At 41.1% G+C, this 23,687-nt stretch overlaps 1 protein-coding gene and 1 pseudogene across 16 annotated transcripts in view; both read right to left on the bottom strand.

The window, feature by feature from the left end:
• The window catches only part of CD55 (CD55 molecule (Cromer blood group)), a 46,640-nt gene extending 23,739 nt beyond the window's left edge, over window positions 1-22,901 (bottom strand). For 7 of the 16 annotated variants that reach the window (XR_003425619.2, XM_053208866.1, XM_027074558.2 and 4 more), the window contains exons 1-8: window positions 22,706-22,901; window positions 21,725-21,916; window positions 20,114-20,305; window positions 19,648-19,747; window positions 18,495-18,580; window positions 12,654-12,842; window positions 5,428-6,720; window positions 1,453-1,473 (exon numbers count right to left, since the gene is read on the bottom strand). Coding sequence is in view for 14 of the 16 variants with exons in the window: in XM_053208866.1 (XP_053064841.1) it covers window positions 1,453-1,473; window positions 5,428-6,720; window positions 12,654-12,842; window positions 18,495-18,580; window positions 19,648-19,747; window positions 20,114-20,305; window positions 21,725-21,916; window positions 22,706-22,799 (2,167 nt within the window). In the remaining 2 variants the exon portion in view is untranslated. Of the gene's footprint in view, window positions 1-489; window positions 1,474-5,427; window positions 6,721-12,653; window positions 12,843-18,494; window positions 18,581-19,647; window positions 19,748-20,113; window positions 20,306-21,724; window positions 21,917-22,705 lie in introns of those variants that run through there. The other 9 variants (XM_053208871.1, XM_015079935.3, XM_053208872.1 and 6 more) reach the window with 6 other exon arrangements.
• On the bottom strand, window positions 15,321-15,420 carry LOC113604012 (uncharacterized; annotated as a pseudogene).
• Window positions 22,902-23,687: the final 786 nt, after the last annotated feature.

Genomic DNA, 23,687 nt, shown 5'->3' with positions numbered 1-23,687 from the left:
CCTTGAGGGAGAGAAGGCAATAATGAAAAAAAAAGATTGGCTACACGAGTGCTGAGCAAGCATAACGTATACACTTGCGGGATCGCTGTATTGTATACCTGAGACTAAGGGAAAATGAGTGTCTGTTACACTCAAATAAAAACAACGCACAAATATAAATAAACAGAATGAGAAAAGCGGCCCGATTCACAGAACACTTTGAAGAAATAAGGATAACGTTTAGGTTTATATTTTACAAAGCTAGGATCCCTAAGAGAACGAGCGCTGCAGATCTTCTTTAAGAAAGGAAGAGCTCCTCTTTATTTTTGAGCACAAGTTGGGATTACAACTACCCCCGAGAGAAAGTCTCTGGAAGATCGCACAGTCCACAGTTCAAGAATGTCAGAGAAAATAAGCACTTCAGACCTACATCCAATGCTACTGGGCAGCTGAGAAAAAGCCCACCCGTTAGACTCACCGTTCTTAACATTAAATCATGAAATCGTGAGATTTTCATTTAGAATACGTTTATTTCTATTTAAAATATCAAACAGACAAAGTGAATTCCAACTGTTCAAATCTCTCAAGATAAATACTTTAGCTGAGGAGAGGTTCATTCAAAATATAAAAGAACTATAAATAATAATAATAAATACCTGCTTTCAGCTTTAGCCCCTTGTCTCACTAATGCATATATAGATAGGAGACTTTGGCTTATAAGGACATAATTTTGAAATACTTTCTTTATAAGAGTGTATCTTCTAGTGGGTATGATTAATATGCCAACTTAGCTGTATTGCTTTTGAACAAACATTTCTTTTACCATCTTCGTTAGGAGTTATTAATTTTCTTGTTAAAAGGTATAACATCAGATAATATATTTAAGAACAACAAAAAAGAACTGGGACAAAAACTAGAATAAATGGCGACACAGTAGGTCCTTAGGTCTACACCAACGGGATATTTTTTAAAGCTAACTTTGCTTTACATCACTGACAGGGCAGGGAAATGGAAGAGGATATAACCAAAGGTACTCTGCTGTCTCTGGAATGGGACAGAAGTCTAGAAACAGTCAAGGAGTAGTTTATGATTACTTGTAGAATACTAGAGGCTTAAAAACTGTATTGGTACCTGCCTCTTCTTTGTTGTTCTTTGGCCCCTAGCCTGACGATGCATTGAGACAATAAGCATTCAATAATACCTGATTGACTGGCCACATGATTTGAAGTTGCCCTAAAACTACCTTGGAACAAGAACACGGTTGGGAATACTTAGGAACATACCGAGTACCTAATGGTGTCCACCAAATACGTCGATAAAATGCATTTACCTGTTTTCTCTTCGATACCCTTAAACACTGCATTTTAATAGTATTCCTAAGACACTTAAAAGACAAGATTCTCTTCCAGGAATATGGATTGTACATCCCACAGTGACGACAATTTCTTTTAACTGCCGAAGAACCAAACTTACCAATTGCAGCGATGTTAGCGTCTAAAGAAGAAAAAAAAAAACAAAAAGAATTACAAACAAAAAATTAAATAAAGTCAATGATTTCCTAGCAATTTTATTTATCAACAAAATGCACTCCAAAGTTCAAAAGTAACTCAGATTTTCGTAACTAAAAGAAATAATTGTAAGTAAATTTATGAAACAGTTATGTATTAACTTAATCAAACGACATATACCACAGTGCGTATCTATTCAGCAGAGTCAACACTGTAAATATGACACATGACTAAGAATACTGCAACAAACACCATATAATTTGGGACTTGATGGCAAGAAGCGAGTTTGAAAGCTTAAATAGTAAACTGCAATCCAATCCTCTGACCGAGAAACTATCAGAAACTGAAGTCTCTTTCAGCAGACTCTATCAAAACTCAAATTACCATAGCACCTTAGTTTTTATACCTTTCAATGACTGTGAATGAGGCAAGTGAAGGCAATGAAGTAAACTTTACTTTCAAGTAAATATATTTATAGTAATATTCTGCTCTCTTAAGTAGTGAACAAATTTACTCACGGGACCACTGAGAACAGGCAATATTACACAGCAGAAAAAGCACAGGACTGAGAGCTGGCAAACAGGTGTATACCCCCCCCCCCAAATTTTCTCCCTAGTACTAGGCACGGTCTGAATCCTACAAATTAATTTCTGTGCCTTGAATGCACCATCTATAAAACGAAGCTAAAAAGACTTATTTTGCAAGCTTGTTATAAGGACTAGTGTCCAGAAATGGAAAGTGCATGGTACATGCTGTAATCGTAAGTACCCAGTTAAGTGACAGCAGCTACTTTCTTTTTCCATATGAGCAAAAAGTGGTAGATGATATTTAAAGAGTAAGTTAATGGGGCGCCTGGGTGGCTCAGTCGGTTAAGCGTCCGACTTCGGCTCAGGTCATGATCTCGCGGTCCGTGAGTTTAAGCCCTGCATCAGGCTCTGTGCTGACTGCTCAGAGCCTGGAGCCTGTTTCAGATTCTGTGTCTTCCTCTCTCTCTGACCCTCCCCCATTCATGCTCTGTCTCTCTCTGTCTCAAAAATAAATAAACGTTAAAATTAAAAAAAAAAAAAAAGAGTAAGTTAATTACTTAAAAGAGAGAAAATTGACCCCAAATATTGGTTGTATTTTTATCACAATGTTTGACTTAGGTTTAATTTATTTTTTTTCAGATTTAGTTTAAGTTTGTTAAATTATCTTGTATTTTTTTTTTGGGGGGGGCAGAAAGAAATATTTCAACAAAGTTAGCTCTATAACAAATTTATATAAAGTGAAACTTATGGAGCGCCTGGGTGGCTCAGTCGGTTAAGCGTCTGACTTCAGCTCAGGTCGTGATCTTGTGGTTCGTGAGTTCTTGCCCCACATCGGGCTCTGCGCTGACAGCTCAGAGCCTGGAGCCTGCTTTGGATTCTGTGTCTCCCTCTCTCCCTCCCTCCCCTGCTCATGCTCTGTCTCTCTCTGTCTCAAAAATAAATAAAAAATTTAAAAAAAAATTTTTTTTAAGTGAAACTTATGGGGCACCTGGATGGCTCAGTTGGTTAAGTGTCTGACTCTTGATTTTGGCTCAGGTCGTGGGATAGAGTCCTGCTTTGGGCTGCGTGCCGTGCGGAGCCTGCTTGGGATTCTCTCTCTCCCTCTGTCTATCCCTGCCCTGCTCATGCTCTCTCTTTCTCTCAAAATAAATAAAAAACTTTAAAAAAAAATTTAAGGGGCACCTGGGTGGCTTAGTCGGTTAAGTGTCCAACTTCAGCTCAGGTCATGATCTCTCAGTTAGAGGGTTTGAGCCCCGCATCGGTCTCTGTGCTGACAGCTCAGAGCCTGGAGCCTGCTTCGGATTCTGTGTCTCCCTCTCTCTCTGCCCCTCCCCTGCTCATGCTCTGTTTCTCTCTCAAAAATAAACAAATGTTAAATTTTTTTTAATTAAAAATAAAGTGAAACATTTCCCTTTTCCATGCTCTATGAAAAATTGGATGTATTCAACCTAAACCATTTAGATTGAAGACGTCAAATAACTTCCTACAAGTGTTGAAAGTAACAAACTAAATATAAAGGTGTCAACGTAAGCTATAAAACCGATATTGAGTACCAAAAGTCAAGTTAGATGATGAAATATATGCCATACTGCTTACATAAATTATAAAAACATAGAAAACAATATCATGTACCACTAATGGAAATACACATACAACACGAGAATTAAAACGTAGATAGGATGCTTACACACAGACCTCAAGGCAGTAATTGCCTTGAGGGAGACAGAAATGGTGACACAGAACAGTGTCTGCAATGTTCAAATTCTTAAAAATACCCAGGTAATGGCAAGAAAGACTTCAAGACAACAACTGTGAACTGTATGAAATTGTTACAAAAATATGGTCACAATGTGTATAACTGTCTTTGAAAAAACACAGTTATTTGATGCCATTGAGGAATGACTCAAAGCAGGTAGGAATGGGTTAAGATTCTGTGTATTTGCACGTATTTGGCTTTTTACCTAATGGAATCAAGAAATATACAAAGGAAATTTCAACAATGATATCTGTAATGTTTTCAGCTCTTAAGAATCATCTGGGGTGATGGCAAAATAGACCTCATCATAGCAGTTATAAAACCTGAACAAAATATGCAAAAACATAATGACGGTGATTTGATGGCACCAGAGGGCACAGGAAGACAGGCAGAAATTGGTCAAGACCAAAAGAGGGAGAAGAACTGCCTGGAACGTGGTTTGTGTGTTTGCCCGGAAGGAAATCCCTGGCCATGTGGTGTAAGGGCCAGAATGCTAGGGGCCTACTGGCTGGATAAGTCAGTGGATGGAGTTCAGGATCGACAGAGCATCTGGAAAGGGAGGGGGCAAATCTGAGGGATTTCTACGATTTTATTTCTTGACGTTTGTGGTAGTTACACAAATATTTGCTTTAGAAAAGTTATTGAGCCACACATGGGTATTTTATGCAGTGTGTGTGTGTGTGTGTGTGTGTGTGTGTGTGTATTTGTTCAAACAAAAATTTACAACAATTTTTTAAAAATTATCGGGGCGCCTGGGTGGCGCAGTCGGTTAAGCATCCGACTTCAGCCAGGTCACGATCTCATGGTCCGTGAGTTCAAGCCCCGCGTCAGGCTCTGGGCTGATGGCTCAGAGCCTGGAGCCTGTTTCCGATTCTGTGTCTCCCTCTCTCTCTGCCCCTCCCCCGTTCATGCTCTGTCTCTCTCTGTCCCAAAAATAAATAAACGTTGAAAAAAAAAATTAAAAAAAAATTATCTCTTGGCTCACAGTCCTATTGAGATTTTCGAAGGAACCGAAAAAAAATAGACATCTCTCATACGGAACAAGAACGTCCATAAAAATTTTGGCTACACATTAGACAAGTTATGAGACAAAAGGACATCCCAGTAGCCTGAAGCAGCAGTAACTAGTAAGAAGGGTTTCATTGGTTCACTCAACAGGTATTTCTGAAGTCTACAGCCTATTTTACTCCACTTTTATAAAAACTGTCATTTAAAGAGCCTTGTGTTAACATAGACTATTTCAAAGAATTCTGTGTTTTCCCTTACTTAGAAGACACTGTTGAGATGCTTTACCAACTCTAGGGAATCTGGAACACCCTTTAGCATGCTTAAGGGATGGACCTCTATCAATCAACCAGACCCAGAAATCAACCTTAAGGATGGTACATGTTTGGTTCTCAGAAGGGTCTTGAAGAAGTCAACGACTCCCTAAAGCTAACATGGAAAACAGAATTTCTTCACCAATCTTAATTTCGCATTGTTTTTATGGAGCCACAATCTTTTTCTATGTTATTGTAAAATGTGTCTTTTTAAACAACTTGCCCTAGCATACTCCAAATCTGCCTCTGAAGAAAGTCAAGAGCGTTAGCATGAAAAACTCCTTCTACCGTAGCACATGAGATCCATACTCAGGAAAACCTGAACAGTCTTAACTAACCTGAAGAAGGAGTTCCTCTTCCTTTATGCGAGCTTGTTGAGCGAAAGTGCGTGGTTGCCCTGGGAACAACAGCTGAAGTCTGTTTTGCTGTAATATGAGCAGAGGTCAATCTTTTTGTTGTATGGAAACCCTTAGTCACTGGGGCATGGACAGCGGTGGACTTTTGTGTTGCTGGAACACTCTGTGTAAATGAAATTTTTGCTGTGGTGGATCTACGGGTTGCTGGTATGGCCTGTGTAGCAGACGCATTTGCCACGATGGGCTTCTGGGCTGCCGGTGGGGTCTCTGTAGATACAGCATTTGATACAGGGAATTTTTTGGCTGTGGCTGAATCATTTGCTGTGGTAGGTTTCTGAGGAGTTGGTTGGGACTTTGTAGTTGAAGAATTTATTTTGGTGGATTCCTGAGGAGTTGGTAGGGCTTTTGTACCTGGAACATTTACAGTGGTAGGTTTCTCAGGAGTTGGGAGGGCTCTAGTAGCTGAAGAACTTATTGTGTTGGGTTTCTGAGAAGTTGATGGGACATTTACTGTGCTGGGATTTTGAGAAGTTGGTAGGGTTTCTGTAGCTGAAGAATTTAATGTGTCAGGTTTCTGAGGAGTTGATGGGAGCTTTGTAGCTGAAATATTTATTGTGTTGGGTTTCTGAGGAGTTGGTAGGGCTTCCATAGCTGAAGAACTTATTGTGTTGGGTTTCTGAGAAGTTGATGGGGCCTTTGTAGCTGAAACATTTACTATGCTGGGTTTCTGAGGAGTTGGTAGGGCTTCTGTAGCTGAAGAATTTATTGTGTCAGGTTTCTGAGGAGTTGAGGGGGACTTTGTAGCTGAGGCATTTGTTGTGTTGGATTTCTGAGGAGGTAAAAGGACTTCTGTAGCTGAAACATTTACTGTGTTGAATTTCTGAGGAATTGATGGGGCCTTTGCAGCTGGAGCACTTATGGTGGTGGGTTTCTGAGGAGCTGATGGGACTCTGGTACCTGGAACATTTGTGGTGGTGGGTGTCTGAGAAGTTGACGGGGCTCCAGTACCTGGAACATTCACTGTGGTGGGTTTATGAGGAGTTGATGGGGCTTCAGTGCCTGGAACATTTTCTATGATGGGTTTCTGAGGAGTTGATGGGGCTTCAGTACCTGGAACATTCACTGTGGTGGCTTTATGAGGAGGTGATGGGGCTTTAGTACCTGGAACATTCACTGTGGTGGTTTTCTGAGGAGCTGATGGGACTTTCGTACTTGGAACACTTGCCATTGAAGGCTTCTGAACTGTTGGCATGCCCTTAGAAATCTGGGAATTTTCTGCGGAAGAGAATTGTACAAAAATTAGCTAAATAATGCTGTCAAGTTAAGATTTAGGAACCAACTGCTTGCTCTGTGACTTCTCCCTTTCTTCCTAAAAACACCTAAATTTGCCATTTAGGAAAGCAAGTCTTATTGTGAATTTCCCAAGGACCTGAAATGCCACATTGTTTTTGCTCTGATATAAATGATACCCACAGCCAGTTAAAGTGGGTTTGCACCAAAGTAGTACTGAGGTTCGTAAACTGTTTTCTGTGTAAAGAAAGGAAACCAAAGTCAGAGTTGGTAGTAATCTCAGCCTGTGACACACCCCAAATTGAGATGTTTTCTCTCACAAAATGTCTTCCTTTGCTTATGCCAAGACCAAAGAACAACACTGGACAGACAGAGATAATCACAACATAGTTCCTTTTTCCAATGCTTTCTGGCATGTTAGCGACCTCGGAAACGTCTTTGCTTTACTTCTTTTTTCACATAATAAAGTCAACCTGAATAAAATAACTTTTTCCTCTTGTGCTGGCTACCAACTTTACATATCCTAATTTAGTTCCTCCTTGGATTTTAGGTCAGGTAACAAATATCTGAATTTGCAGCTTCCGTTAAGATCCTATTACGAGAATCACAAATCTGAAAACTTGGCACAATTTTAGGTCTTCAGTGCCTTTTTGACTTCGCGTGGCTTGCAAATTCCTTCCTAAGGCAGCGCCGAGTAGGGCGACCCATTTCACCACACACTAGAAACTGTGGTCAAGTTCTCTAATTCTGCTAAGCTTCGGTGTTCTCATGTGTGCAATGAAGATAAAAACAAAGCAGATTTTATGACATTATTGTAAGGAAGGAGAGGTCTAACTGAGGTAAGTTATTCCCCACAGTTCTTGTCCCTGAAGCAACACATTTTAGCATAGTGCCAGTTCCACCAACAGACATTTTGCAACATTCACTCACAGGTTGTGTGTCCTTTACTTCTGCTTCCTGTATCTACCTCAAATGATGCTGGAAAAAGGATAAGGCACATCAAATACCTAGCCAGTGGCACAGTACTTAGGCACTCAAAAAATGATAGACGGTGCTCTTAGAGTCAGTAAAGCTTTTACATGGGTTTTTCCTCTAAGATGCTCACATGTAAAATTTATCCTTTGTTCCACCACGTTAGTTCTCATTTTTGACCCAGGGGACTTAGGTGCTAGTGGAGCTTAAGTTTCCTGGAAAGTGCTTCTCCGGTTACCTCTTTGTTATTTGGTGTCTAGTTTAATTCCCTCACCATCAGAAAGCACGCTCCGAATTATTTCAGTCTGCTGCGATATACTGCGATATTCTGTGACCAGAATACAATCAATGTTCCATGCACCCTTGAAAAAAAAAGGTTTTCAGGGTTCCGTGCTCTTAAGAGCACTGAATGAAATATGTTTATATGAAAATATATCAGTTTTTTAAAGTTTAACTGTTGCTTCTATATTCCTTGTGGTTGCTTGTTCTATCAGCTATTGAAACAGGTATGTAGAATTCTCAAACTATAATCATGGATTTGTCTATTTTTCTTTCTGTCCATTTTTAACAATGTGTGGATTGAAGCTTTTTTTTCAAGGGTTCATGGATCGTAGATTGTGATAGATTCCTGTTGAACTGACCCCCTTTGTCATTATGTACTCTCTCACCTTATGTATGCCTTAATACTAATAGAATTGCATGAGCTGTTTTTATTTATTGATTTATTTTTGGTAATTGTTTGCAAAGTATATTTTTCCATCTTTTACATCTGACCATTCAGTGTTCTTATCATTAAATTGGGTCTCTTGTAAAGCAGATAGTTTTTTGTTTTTGTTTTTTTTTTAATCCGGTCTGGCAATCTTAATTACACTTAGTATAATTACTGATACAATTGGGTTTATATCAAACACCTGACTCTTAGTTTGCCATTCCACCCATCATTTTATGTTTCCCTTCCTCTCTTGTTTCCTTTTGGACGAACTATTCATCAACATTCCCTTATTAGCTTATGATTTCTACATTCTGTCACTATTATTTTCATGATGGCCCCAGAGAGCATGGCATGTATTAGACTAGAGGTCAATTATGCAAATTAACATCTTTACCACTTTTTAGTATTGCCAGAACCTTGTAACATCTGAATTTAATTGACCTCCTTCTGTCTCTTGCTCACTTGCTATTACACTTTTGTATTTGACACAGAAGTCACATCCCAGGAGGCACTACGTTTACGGTTTTGTAGAGTCCATGGTTGTGTATATAATCTTGGTAACGTTCTTCATTTCCTTTTGCATTTTCCTGTTTTACTTGGGATTATTTTCATTCTGCTTGAAGGACTAGTTTTACTGTGTCATTCGGTGCAGGTCTGGTCTGCTGGGGACAAGTTCCCTTGGTTTTCATAGGAGACCATACTCGTTTTGCATTCAGTCTTAAAGGATGTATTCACCAGGGAAAGAGCCCGGGGTGAGCAGCTCTCCTTTACTTGAAGGATTTCTTGTTGTCTTTGGTTTCCATAATTTTTGTCGAGAAGTCCGTGATCAGTTGCCGCTCCTTTGAAGATAATGTGTCTCTTTGTCTCTTGCTACTTTTATCATTATTTTAAGTTTCCAAATTTTTTGCTATGAGATGCCTGGAAATGGTTTTATTCTTATTCTGTTTAGAGTCCGGAGAACTTTTGCAATATGTTGATGTGTTTCATCAGTTTTGGAACAGTGTGTCATTTCTCTGAATATTTCTATTCCTAGTTATCTCCTTCTCTGTCTCTCCTCCTTAGCTAACATAGGGTAGAACAGTTTCACATGTCTCAAATATCTCCTAAAGTTGTATCTTTATTTTACATTTTCCCCCCTCTTTGTGCTTCTGGGCATTATTAATGAATCTTCCTTCCTGTTCCTAACACTGTTTCCTGCTGTGTCCAAATCACTGTGAAACCTATCTATCATGCTCTTCATTTCAGATTTTGTATTTTTCAGCTGTAGAAAGTCTACTCCATTTTTACAGATCCCAGTTCTTTGTTGAAATTCTCTATTTATCTTTTCCTTTAATACCTTAAACATATTAATCACTTATTTTAAAGTCCTTGCCTGCTAACTCAATTATCTGGATCTCCTTTGTCTGGATTTATTTCTCCCTGGTTTGGTTATAATTTCTTGCTTCTCACCATGCCTAATAACTTGTTTATTGTATTATAGATATTTGTATCTAAAACATTCAGAAGCTATGATCTTCCAAAGACAGGTCCCCTTTTCTGATAGGCAGACTGGTAATGGAGGTGATCACCTCCTCAGCCCATGAGGAACTGAGATGGGTCTCAGCCTCAGTAAGGCTCAGTCTATTCTACCAATGCCTCCGATCCTTGGGGATGGCCCCTGTGGGCTTTTCCTGGACAACCTGGAAGATCTTTGTTTCCTCATCGCTGGGAAACTGTGGGGGATCCCAGGTCTGTCCTTCAGAGTCCCCAGCCCAACAATCCAGCCTCCTTCCCCACACAGCTTCAAAATGGTCACAAATATCTTAAGGGGGAGACTGGCTGTGTGCTTGATCCAAGCTTCTTCCTCAGATAGGTATTCATTGCTCAAATACCATTAAGATCTGAGGAATTTCATTTTGTACTTTGGAAGCTCTGGGTCTAACACCCCAGTCTCCCCTGCAGCCCAGAAATCAGCAAATGACCTTTTGGAGAAACCAGCACTGCATGTGAGGGCCTCAATTTTCCGTGTATTTTCCTAACCCACCAGAACCATTAAAAGCTTTGCCCATTTCTTGGGGCACCTGCGTAGCTCAGTCGGTTAAGCGTTCAACTTGGGCTGAGGTCATGATCTCGTGGTTTGTAGGTTCAAGCCACGCTGGGCTGACAACTCAGAGCCCGGAGCCTGCTTCGGATTCTGTGCCTCCCTCTCTCTTTGCCCTTTCCCTGCTCATGCTTGGTCTCTCTCTCTCTCTCAAAAATAAGTAAACATTAAAAAATAATTTAAAAATAAATAAATAAAAGCTTTGCCCACTTCTCTCTTTCCTGGCAGTGGTTTTTTTTATGTGAGTTGCGACGAATCCCCAGCCCAGGTGTACCTCAGAACATCTTGCCTTCACTCACCACCCCCAGGAATTCGAGTTCATGCAGTCCTCCTTGTTCCCAGGACTTGTATCTTATGCCTTTAAAAATATGACTTAAAAGGGGGTCTCTAGGTGGTTCAATCGGTTAAGTGGCCATCTCTCGAATTTCAGCTCAGGTCATGATCTCATGGTTCATGAGTTTGAGCCCCGCATCATGGAGCTTGCTTGGGATTCTCTCTCCTCCTCTCTCTCTTTCTGCCCCTCCCCTGCTCTCTTTCTCTCTCTCTCTCTCTCAAAAAATAAAAATGGGGGCGCCTGGGTGGCTCAGTCGGTTGAGCGTCCAACTTCAGCTCAGGTCATGATCTCACGGTCCATGAGTTCGAGCCCCACGTCGGGCTCTGGGCTGATGGCTCAGAGCCTGGAGCCTGCTTCCGATTCTGTGTCTCCCTCTCTCTCTGCCCCTCCCCCATTCATGCTCTGTCTCTCTCTGTCTCAAAAATAAATAAACATTAAAAAAAAAATTAAAAAAAAAATAATAATAAAAATGAATTTAAAAAATATGACTTAAGATAATGGATCCAGATTTGGCAGTTATGGTAATAGAAACATTAGCCTACCATGGCCTACTTGGGCACTATCCTAGAGTTGTAAGCTCTAAATAACTGATAATTTAATAAAGCAGGGTAAAGTAACCATGACATGTGTCAAATAGATTAGGGGGGGGAAAAAACACATATCAAACCTCACCCATAATTAAATTAACTCAAACAATAAAATGAAATGTTCACTGCTTATATTGTCTCATCTCCACATCATAATAACCATGCTCATTAACTGTGCAGAGAACCAGCACAATGACGCGATATGGGTAGGACAGTAAATTGCTACATTTTCTTTGGAAACAGTGTTGATAACATCTATCAAAAGTTCAAATGCGTATACCTTTGCTTCAGTAATTACACTGCAAGGAATTTATTGTACAAAATGTACTTGCCCACACGTGCAATTCCAGATGTATAATATTCCTTGCAGCATCTTTTGTCATAATAATTTACAAAGCAAACTAGAATCAAAAACTAAATTCCCCTCAACAGGTTAAATAAATGATACATCCATACAACAGCTATGATTAAAAAAATAAATGTTGTAAAAAAATATGCGTATATATGTTTATTTTCTAGAATCTAACACGAAAATTTGTGAACAGCAGTCACTTCTGAGGGTTTACTTCTCATTTTATACTAGTCTGCATGGTTTTAATATTACTGCTCTGTTAATGTACACCATTTATAACACAAACCTACTTTTCACAAACACTGATGTTTAAAAATCCATGCCAATGCAATTCCAAGTATAATTATAAAAGTAGCATTTGCTTGAGTTATACCGGCATTCAAACATGACATTGCTAAAACAAATACCACCTACTGGGACTACTATCTAGATCCTAGATAGTCTAACTATCTAACTTTCCCTCCTAACTGAATAAAATAAGCCACGCTACGGACCTTTGTATGAGTATTAACTCATTGAAAGTAATATGGTAAGAAGTAGCAAACTTAAGCTAATTCACTATAGCATGAGACATTACAGTGTGTGTGTGTGTGTGTGTGTGTGTGTGTGCACGCGTTGTGTATTTGTATATGCTGTGTGTGTATATGTATGTATTTATTTATACATTATCATATGTTCTCCATATCAGTAGTTCTTTCTTTCTTGTAACCCATAGACTCTTCTGAGGATCTGATAAAAAACTGTGTCCCCCAGAAAAATGCAGATATGCACACGTACAACATCGTACATTCATTTCTCAGGGGGTTCATGGAATCTCTGTAGCCCACATATAGTCCTAAAGGTAAAAATAAAACAAAAACATAACTATGCAAACTGATTACCTTTGCATTCAGGGGGCAGGCCACTCCATTCTCCTAGGTCATCTTTGACAGTACAATAAATAGAGTTCTCTCCGATCAGGGTAAAGCCTGGATTACACTGATATTTTACAGACTGCTGATACACATAGGTTTTCCGTGGATTTTGAATGATTCCGTTGCTAATTTCTTGTGGTTCTGGACAAACAATTTCTTTAAAAAATTCCAACATATTTTAAATTAATAAAACTGCCAAGGTATTTTTACATAAGACTAAGATATGTTAAATTATTTTAAAGAATTAAAAATCTACCATTTCTCTAAATTCAGCATTATCAACAAGGGATGCTTATAAATACATATTAAGTAATGAGAATATATTTGGAGCTTTGGATGCAAATGTTGTAAAACATGAATGCTAACATTGAGACCAACGTATAGAAATAAGATTTAGAACAGGGGTGCCTGGTTGGCTTAGGCATTTAAGCATCTGACTCCTGATCTTGGCTCAGGTCATGATCTCACAGTCTGTGGGATCTCGCTCTGCATCAGGCTCTGCTCTGACAGCATGGAGCCTGTTTGGGATTCTCTCTCTCTCTCTGCCCTTGTCTCAAACCCCTTCCCTGCTCTCTCTCTCTCTCAAAATATATTTAAAAAAAAAAAAGAAATAAGATTTAGAACATATATGTAAAGCAAAAATTACAATAAAGTCTGCACATATTCCAGATCAAATTGTGCTAGAAAAAAGTAAGTACTGCCAGAGTTCAGAAGTGAAAGCAGGACAGAGATTTTAAGGAGGATATGGAACTTGAATTTAATACTGAGATGTACCCTTCTGCGAAGACAGCAGAGAAGAGGGCATTGCTCTTTATTCCAGGGAAAAATGATGCTAAATGAAAGGAGCTTAGAAGTCAAGAGGCGGGGTGCCTGGGTGGCTCAGTCGGTTGAGCTTTTGAGACTTCAGCTCAGGTCATGATCTCATGGTCTGTGAGTTTGAGCCCTGCAATGGGCTCTGTGCTGACAGCTCAGAGCCTGGAACCTGTTTCAGATTCTGTGTCTCCCTCTCTCTTTGCCCCTCCCCCACTCACGCTCTGTCTGTCTCTGAAAAATGAATCAACCTTAAAAAAATAAAGTAGTTAAGTGGCATACTTGGGAAATAGGAATAGATTATTTTGACAGAGCAAAATACCTTAAATGTCAGGATTACATTTTAACCTTTAGGATAAATTTTTTTAAGCATGTATTGACTCACAGCCTTTTACTTCACGTAAATTTATTGAGCAGTGGAATATGTCAAACAAATACAAGCAGAGTCTCTTTGGTTATACTATAAAAAGAGACCTCTCTCTAGAAGTTGCCCTGATTAAAAAAACAATGCAATGGTTCCACATTCTCTAGAGCCATGACGTTGTTTGTTATTTTTTTTTCCTTGAATCAGGAAAGCAATGTGATCACCTGTATACATCGAGCAGCCTTAAGTAACCAGAGAATACTAGAAAATTTATAAGTTACTTTTAGGCCATCGATCAAAGCAAGGAGCAAAAACAAGTTAGTCTGCTTTGCTCTGGGCTTGGGTCTGATAACAATACATATCACCATCGGTACAGTTCAGATATTTTCTGAGTGCCTAATGCATACCAGGCATTGTTCTAGAAACAGAATTGCAAAACTAAAGAAGATATTAAGTCCTGGGTCTTCAAGCAGAGTGACAAAAAAGATTTTAATTTGATCTTTAACTAAATACAAAAGATTTTAATTTTAACACAAGATAGGGAGACTTTCGGCAGAAGTGTGTTCCGTGGTGTGGAAAGAGAGAAGAAGGACAGTTAACCAGCTGGAAGGTCAGGAGAAACTTCTAGAAGGACTATCAAAGCAAACCCTCAATAAGAAAAAAAAGAGAAGTCCTGCAATTGAAGGGGCCAAAGGACACTCCAGGCAGAGGCAGTCACAGAAGGAAAGTGGGAGGGCAGTGAGTGTGGGTACAGCATGAAGTATGAGGGCAAGACATAAGCACGGAGTAGGAAGGCCACGGCTAGCCTTGTATGCTTCACCAAGGAGTCTGGACGTTGTATGTGACGAGGAGACAAGGATCAGCTTTAAGAAGGAAGAGATGAGACACATTTGTGTTTCAGATGCATCACTCTGGGTAGCGTGTGAATGAAATACTACAAGAATAGAGGATGGGGCCATTGCGAACAGTGTCACTTTTGAGCTCAGGCAAGTGGGGACTCTTGCCCTAGCTCCCACACTTTATTTTATTTTTAAGTTTTATTTATTTTGAGATAGACAGGGTGGGGAGGGGCAGAGAGAGAGGGAGAGAGAGGGAGAGAGAGAGAGAGAGAGAGAGAGAGAGAGAGACTCCCAAGCAGGCCTTGCACCATCAGCACAGATGTGGGGCTCAAACTCACGAACCGTGAGATCATGACCTGAGCCGAAGTTGGATGCTGAACCAAGTGAGCCACCCAGACGCCCCTGGCTCCCACACTTTAAAATGCTACGCTGTGGCCCTCCTCTGACTGTGCCTCTCCCTACCGGGTGGGATATCTGCAGGGCACGAAGGCGTGCTCACTGCGAGCTCCCCCTCCACTCCCGCTGTAAATCATGCTCTAGGAACTGGCCCAGAATTCCCTGTGCCAGCACCCTTTGCAGGGCCTGAAAGGTCCCTTCTCCTGGTCTGTATTCTTTTTTTTTTTTAATATGGAACACTTCACAAATTTGTGTGTCGTCCTTGAGCAAGGGCCATGCTAATCTCTGTATCGTCCCAATTTTAGTATATATGCTGTGGAAGCAATCACATGGTCCCGATTGTTGAGAATGGTCTATACTGTCGATGTGTACATCTGCAGCCCAAAGTTCAGTGGAGTGGGAAAAAAAGGTCACAGGGCGCATGGCTTGGGTGTGTGGGCCGAGTGGTCCATTGACAGGCATCAGAGACTTCTCACAGCAACAGAAGGGGATACCTATTTGAGACAGATTGGGTCTTAGGTCACAAACCTCCATTTAGATTTGCTCTGGGCCCTTGAAAATGTTAGGAGTGGCCCTTACTGCAAGAGTCCAGATGAAGGATAATCAACCACACAGAAGTCATACAGATGGAGGATAAGACACAGGTTTGGAAGTATATTAAGGAGATAAAGCAAAACGATTTAGTGATTAGAAGTGGGAGGTGAAGATAATGGGATAGGTCTTGGATGGCAGATATTATACAGATATATTCCAGGATTGCAGGGGATAGCAGTTCACTAAAGGTACTTCTGAAAAAAGGAAACATTGGGAAGGGCACCCAGGTGGCTCAATCGGTTGAGTGTCCGACTTCTGCTCAGGTCATGGTCTTGCGGTCCTTGGGTTTGAGCCCCACGTCGGGCTCTGAGCTGTCAGCTCAGAGCCTGGAGCCTGCTTTGGATTCTGTGTCTCCCTCTCTCTCTCTGCACCTCCCCTGCTCACACTCTGTCTCTCTCTCTCTCTCTCGCTCTCAGAAATAAACAATAAAAAAAATTTTTTTTTTAAAAACAAAAGAAAACATTGGGAGAAAGATAAGAAAACAGATCCTTCTGACATTGAAGCTTCATTCAGAAAGGACCAAGCACTACCGAAGTTTGATGTATAACAAGGACACATCTTGACCTTAACCTTTTCTTTCCTTCCTCAATCTACATGCTGACATTAAAGCACTCTGGTGTGTCCAGAGGCCACGGCTGTGTACTTAAGGTGAGGCAGCTCACTGTTTAAGAATGTGTATTTTCCACTTCATCCTTTGGCATTGTCCAAACAGAAAAATTAAGTCACGTGGAAAATCAGAATCAGAGCCTAAAAGAACTGGGCTTTATCGGGATAGCTGAAGGCACAGGTTTATTTAAGGAAAAAGGGCTCCTTTTTTGCAAGACACAGGTGTCCGTGGTCGCTGAACTGCGAAATGGATAGAACAATCAAAGAGGAAAACAGGAACCCCAGTCAAAGAGGAAAATGGAGTTCAAGTTACCAGACAGGGAGTAGGACTGTGGCCCAGCCCCAGCCAAACATGAAGAGAAAGTGTGTTTGCAGTGCAGAAGCTCTACTGTGCTGGGTTACGTGCTTGGTGTCCACATGTCTGTGAAGTTCCTGACAGCAGTTGCTTGTGAAGATCGCAGCCTCAGACCAGGAGACTGCTTGTCCAGACTCCTGGACAAGTTGTCTGTGTCAGGAAAAAAATACAGTCTGGTTCCTCTTAGCCGTCCAAACTTACTCTAGTATCATGCACAACATCCCCTGCTGGATGGTGGAAATGGGAAAGATGGTGGGGGGCAGTAATGCTAAAATTTTCAAAGTAATAACAACGAGACAAAGATGTAGCAGAGAGAGGAGGGTGGAGTGAGTGCAAGGAGGGTGTGGGTGTGATCAGCTTACTCCTGTAAGCTCTTGGCTGGCAAGGCTTCAATTTATTTGTCTTCATATAAACTGACCCCACACATTGCCTCCTACAGTGTGCCCATCAATACGTGCTGGACAAATTACGCTAAGTCTATTCTAGTTTCCTGCTCCTAATAACACCAAAAACTTGAACTTAGCAATGATTTTAGCAAAGATGGGAGAAATAAAGCCTACATTTTAAAAGTTTTTAAGAAATGTTTATTTATTTTTGAAAGAGAGAGAGAGAGAGAGAGAGAGAATGAGATAGAGACAGAGACGGAGACAGAGAGAAAGGCAGAGAGAGAGGCAGAGAGAGAATCCCAAGCAGGCTGTGCACTGTTAGCATGCAGCCCGATGTGGGGCTCAGTCTCACAAACTGTGAGATCATGACCTGAGCCAAAGTCAAGAGCCAGAACTCAGCCAACTGCACCCACTCGGGTACCCCTCAAGTCTACATTTTTAAATGCTACATTTTTTCTTAAGAAGAAAAAAGAAATATGTTCCATGGATTTTACCCCTCTCAATTTTCAGGAGACCTATGTCTAGAGTGGATATAAATTTGGCTTGATACATGTATTTATGATATTATTTCTGTGCCCTACCTCCCTTTTAGCAGATAAGATCCTCAAGTGCAGAAATCATATTTCTTCTATATCGTATAACCTTATTTCTCTAATGATGAAAAATAAATCACACTTGAAAACATTTATTGATAATTAGCTCAGCTCATAATCCCAAAAGAGGCAGATAGGCAACACTGGGTTTTAGAAAAATAATGGATTTGAATCCAGAAGTCTGGGTTAAATGCCTTCTCTTGCCACTCATGTTGGGATGTAGGGTCAGATCATATAGATTCTCTGATAAAAAGTATTTTAATCCATAAAATTAAAAATTGTGGGGGAAGAAAAACTCTGTATCTATTTTGCTTGATTGTTAGAAGGAAAGGTAGGATAATGAACAACTGAGCACAATACATATCTCAGTTTGTTGGCTTTTGTGTGTGTGTGTGTGTGTGTGTGTGTGTTTGTGTTTGTGTTGGAGTTTGTTGGGTTTTTAATCCTTTATCTCCATAACTAATAAAGTAAGATACATTACTAATAAAGTAGCTAAGACATTCCTACATTGGAAAGTAAGGGTACTACAAATATACACTGTGGATAATTCTTAATGAGAGAAAGTAACGCAGGGGCGCCTGGGTGGCTTAGTCGGTTAAGCACCGACTCTTGGTGTCGGCTCAGGTCATGATCTTCCAGTTTCATGAGTTCAAGCCCCGCATCCAACTCTGCGCTGACAACACAGAGCTGCTTGGGATTCTCCCTCTCCCTCTCCCTCTCTCTCTGCCCACCCCACCCCCACCACTTGCGCTGTCTTCGTCTCTCTCAAAAATAAATAAACAAACTTAAAAAAGAAATAAGAGCGTAATTTACCACTGATTATTCAGCCTTACCACCAGAGCACTTAGGTTTTTTTCAGTCTTACCTTGGCATTTTGGCAATGGGTCACTCCACTCCACAGCCTGGTCTACAAGGGAACAGTAACTAGAAGCTGAACCTACTAGCCTATACCTAAAACAATGAATGGAGAGAAAAGTTAGGTCTCATCCGCACGTGTTTGACTTCGTTTAAATTCTCCAGAATTATCACCTTAAAATATTTACTATCCCCGTAGATGGAGACGAGACAATAGTTGATCAAAGTTTACATGGCAGTGTAAAGGAAAAGAAAAATTTACTTTGAAAAAGGTGATATCCAAACGAAAAAAAGGTAGGAGACAGGCAAAACATTTTTGATTTGGGTGGAGTCTGTGTGAGAGAACATGAAAGTGTTTTGAAACATTTTACGGTGATACAGATGTTTGGATATTTTATATTTCTGAATGCTCAATGATCAATAAGGCGTTCACAGAATAACAGAACATATTTTAAGGGTTCAAAGTACTCCCCAGATTTGATATTAATCATATTAATGATCCAAACATCTCTGTTTCATACAGGAGACAAGTGATGCTGGTATTTTTATTTTCTAAAGAGCAGGGACACACACACACACACACGGAGTAAAATATCATAATTCAATGTGCAGATATTCAATGAGAAAATGAACATAAAGTTTCCAGAAGTGTCTGAGACACTGATGATACTCAATGAGTGAGTTCCTCTTCTGTACGTATGGGACTTAGAAAAGACCTCAGGGCAGAATGGTATTTCCACACTAGGAATAAATGTCTTTAACACATCATACTTTCTAACAGGCCATTTGCATATAGAAGAAAATATGGTAAATTTAGGCAAATTAAGGACTGGTTTCATTTGAACCATTGATGGACTTAATTTCTGCAAGTGCAAACATGTTTTTCTTCCTTCGCCAATCACATTTAAATGTTTCTAGTGAATCATAGACGTACTGAAATCTAGCAATTGAGGGAATTTGATGTTACAAGAAATTGTCTTTTCTTGCCCCATTTTATTACACGTAACTGTGATGAGCTCATGATGAAAGATCTTTGAGCAGAGGACTCGTTTTATGGAGACTAGCTTGAAAACACTGACCACAAATGTAAACACTTATACCTTCCATCCTGTTTTCACACTAATTAAATATAGAGTATAAATACAAACTATGCCCAGACGTACCCTGTGTCACACGAGAAGGAAATAGATGCACCATATGATATGTCAGTTGTTACACTGACATGACCATGTGTTATATCTCCAGGAGTAGGACAGGATTTTTCTAGAAGAGAGCACAAATTTATTTTTTTATTAGATTATCAGGCACATCTATGCAAATGCATTGTCACTTCTTATCCGTAGACGTTTCATACCCTGCTTTCATATGGTAAGTTTCAAATAACATATTTAGAATATACACTCATTACATCTGAGGTGGCCTTAAACTAATTAAATGTGAAATGTGTGAGTTAATTAATATTCCTATCTCACGAGTATTTAGTTTGCCTAATTTAAAATAAAATTAATGATTCTTTTCAGAAATTCTAAATAATGACAGGCACACGTAGACTTCTGGCATGAATGAAGGAAGAAATACTATTTCCCCAAATACCATATGATTGAGAATACTCTGTAAAATTATACTCACTTTTACAAAATTCATCTGGTGTGGACCATATAAAATTCTGAAGGCAAGTTAGTTTGTCTGAGAGAGTTTGGTTCCTTCTGTAGCCCGGACGGCAATCGTATTCCACAACAAAACCCTCGGGGAAATAATTCTGTTTGCTAAAAGACCTCTTGAGCGATGCAAAACGTAGCCTGGGTGGAACATCGCAGCTACCTGAAAGTATGAACAAAAGCAACAACATAGGTAACATCACTTTGTTTTATAATCTATGTTTAATTATCCAGAATTATTTGATCCTTTACATCACGCCTTTTTCGGTACTTCTTTGTACATATTTGGTATTTGACCATATTAATATGACTATGACATTTACAGCATATCGAGCATATTCACACGTATGCTTATGAAGTAAATTGGGTATGTAGATATCACTATGCCCACAATGCAGGAAGTAGAACCCATTTAAATTGCTGGCACAGTTCTGGCACTGACACTTATTTGCCCTTTGGAGGATGGGAAGGAGATCAGATGAAAACCAGTATTTCCAGACTCCTGGGCTAATGTCCTGGGCAATGACAATACCAGTGACAATAATAACTAATATTTGTTGAATACTTCTAAATGTCTTATACGTGTAAAAACTCACTTAATCCTAACAACCCAGGAGGCCAAGGATCAGATGGGCCAATAATGTACATAAAAGTATTAACTGTAAATGTCTGGGCAGTTGTGAATTTGGAGAAGCATGGGATCGTGGAAGGGACATTGGATGTCTAGTCCAAAGGCTCAAGTTCAGACGCTGGGTCTCGTGCATTAGAACTGCTGATCTCAAGAAGTTATCTCACTTCTGGGGGACTGTTTTCCAGCTGTAAAATGGGGGGAAGAGTCCCCACCCAACTCAATATATGTAGAAGGGTTATAAACTCTAAAACTTGATACATGCTCAAAGGCCTACTTACTTCAACACACTGCCTTCTGAAATCATGGATACGTAAAAACAAAAAGTTAAAGCTGATTTCACATCTGGTTGCAAAAAACACTTGCGGCAGGTTCTGTATTTATATACCTGCTATTACTGTAGGTTGTCCAAAGCTAGGAACCAAGTCTTACCTTTATGTTTACTTGTATATGTCAAAGCTAATGCAGGACTATGCCTCTAATGATAGATTTGGAGGTAAAAACAGAGAACTTTTTGTAACACCACCACAGAGTGGTATTCGCTAAGTCCTACCTTCCAAAATGAAATTTAAGAAAACAGACCTCTGTTACCTGTCTCAAGGTGATTGCCAAACATATATAATTTACTTCCTACGTTGTACCTATTGTTTATTTTCTCTATTATTTCAGGAGGTACAGCATTAGGGGGAAACAACAAAAAAAAAACCCACAAAAAAACAAAACAAACAAACAAACAAAAAACAACAGAAACCCCAAACCTGTTAAGGAAAAAGCAGGACCTATTCTGGGAAGTAATGACAGTCAATTAGCTGCAGGGTAAAGTGCCAGCTATACCCTGGGGTTTAATAATGCTTGAAAACTATCAATTACCAGTCACTGCGAAGAGGGATAAAATTAAACTAACAAGATACATGCCATTCCCATAACTTACATACAAAAAAATTAAGAACTTACGGTTACAAAATGCTGCCACCTCCGACCATTGATTGTTACTGAGACAGATCACGGAGTCTGGCTTGCCAGGGACTTTTACAAAGCCTTCATTACATTTGTATGTTACTGTGGTTCCTTCAGGAAAACTCTTAAGATCATGATCACTCAGAGTTGGGTGGGCATTAGGTACCTCTGGGGGCAAGCTGCAGTCACCTAGGGAGAAAAAAAAAAAAAAAAAAGCACTGAAGGAATTAATACTTTTCAATTCACAGCAACATACCTTTTCCCAGAGGAGTAAGGGAAGCGGCAAGGGCTTTTGATACACATGTAACAGTTCCATCCAGCGCTGAACTTCCAAGTTCCACCCAGGAACTTGCTAGGCTGCCATTCTTGTCAATTAATTCAGTGCTAAAATAAGGAAGGAACCCCTTCCCTTCATTATTTTGTTTGTAAAGTGGTTTAGAACACGCATACAGTTGCTAAGCGCACAATGAAGACAGACGCCCCCTCCGGACATTGCTACCCAAAGAAGACGCGCAAACTTGTAGCTAGCACCCAACTGTGTAAGAGGTGAGAGTGGTCAACTCTTTGGCCACCCACCCTTAAAGAGATGTTTTGGGGGGGGGGGGGAGGCTGAGCATTCACTCTTTGAGCCCTGCCCTTTGGGTTCCCCGTGTTCCGCTGCTCCGCAGACTCAGCCCGCGCTTCCTCAACCGTCCACGCCTCACTCCTAAAGCCACGCGAGCTGGGGGCCGGCACCGCAAGACCCCAAAACTTGCAGTTTAGCAGCGGCGATCCTCTCCCTGTCCCCAAGGGGTCGTGCTAGTGGGAGCTCTGAGCCTCAAGGGTAGAGGATTACGGGAACAATTACCCGTGCCCGCATTCCTCACCTCCCCCGGGTCCCCAGACTTCCCGGTCTCCGCGGAGACGGATCCAGCCCCTCCCACGCGGACTAAGGGCTCACCCAGGGGGCCTGCCCCCCCACCCGGGTCCCCCGCTCACCCTGCGCGGCGGGTGGACACAGCAACAGCAGCGGCACGCTCAGCCCGCCAAGGAAACGCAGCGCTGCGGGGACGCTCCGCCGTGCGGGACCCATGGCGCGCGGGGACGGGGACCCGGAGCGAGTCCAAGCGGCTCCAGCAAGGAGCCGTAAGTAGCAGCAGCGCCCGAAGGTTCCGCCGGGCGAGTTAAATTAGCGCCTGGGCGGGGCTGGCGCTCTGAATCACCAAGGGTGGGGCAAAGAGACGGGTGGGGGAGTTTGCTGCACCAGGTGCCGGGCAGGGCGAGGGCGAGGGCGAGGGCTCTCGCGTCACCCGCCCCCAGGGATCCCAGACTTGGAAAGGCGGATAAGGGGCCGGGAGAGGGGCTCGCTTTTTCTCTTTGCTGGGGTGGGGCCTGCGGTGAGCTCCCATCTGCAAATGTAAATATCTGCCTTCCAAGTAAAAAACTGGGGGGAACGGAGGAGAAGCGAGTGGCGTTGGCTTGGTTCCCCAGGAATCTCAGTTAGGTTACCAGGAAAGTAAGCGGTCTTGAGGCGGAAAGGAAGGTGCCTGGGATTCGGAGGTAGCTCTTGGAGGCTGAGAGAGTGCCTGCCCAGGGACCTGGTGCCTTCAACTAGAGGTCTGTCAAATGCCAACCAGAATAGAAAAAAAAAAAAAAAAAAAAAGTTGTGTGGTCTCCCAGGACAGTTCCTAATCTGAAAACTGCAAGTGGGAAATGGCCCAAGGAAGGTCGAGCAGCACAGCAAGGAGTGGCCATTGTGCATACTATGCTTGGGCGGGAATCACTTTCCTCGCCAGCGTTCTCATTTACCAAGGACAGCTCATGAATTCCACTTTGGGACGATTTCAGTCCGACTGCTGGGAGAAATTCACCATCCTGCGGGTGTGTGTGTATGTGTGCGTGTGTGTTGGGTGGGGAGAAAAATGCCGAAACAGAAACCAAACGCCAGAAAACGAAATGATAGGGTGGTGGTTTTAAGAGG

This window comes from Acinonyx jubatus, chromosome E4 (assembly GCF_027475565.1).
Source record: "Acinonyx jubatus isolate Ajub_Pintada_27869175 chromosome E4, VMU_Ajub_asm_v1.0, whole genome shotgun sequence".
Taxonomy (NCBI): domain Eukaryota; kingdom Metazoa; phylum Chordata; class Mammalia; order Carnivora; family Felidae; genus Acinonyx; species Acinonyx jubatus.
This window is presented reverse-complemented; position numbering and strand designations above follow the sequence as displayed.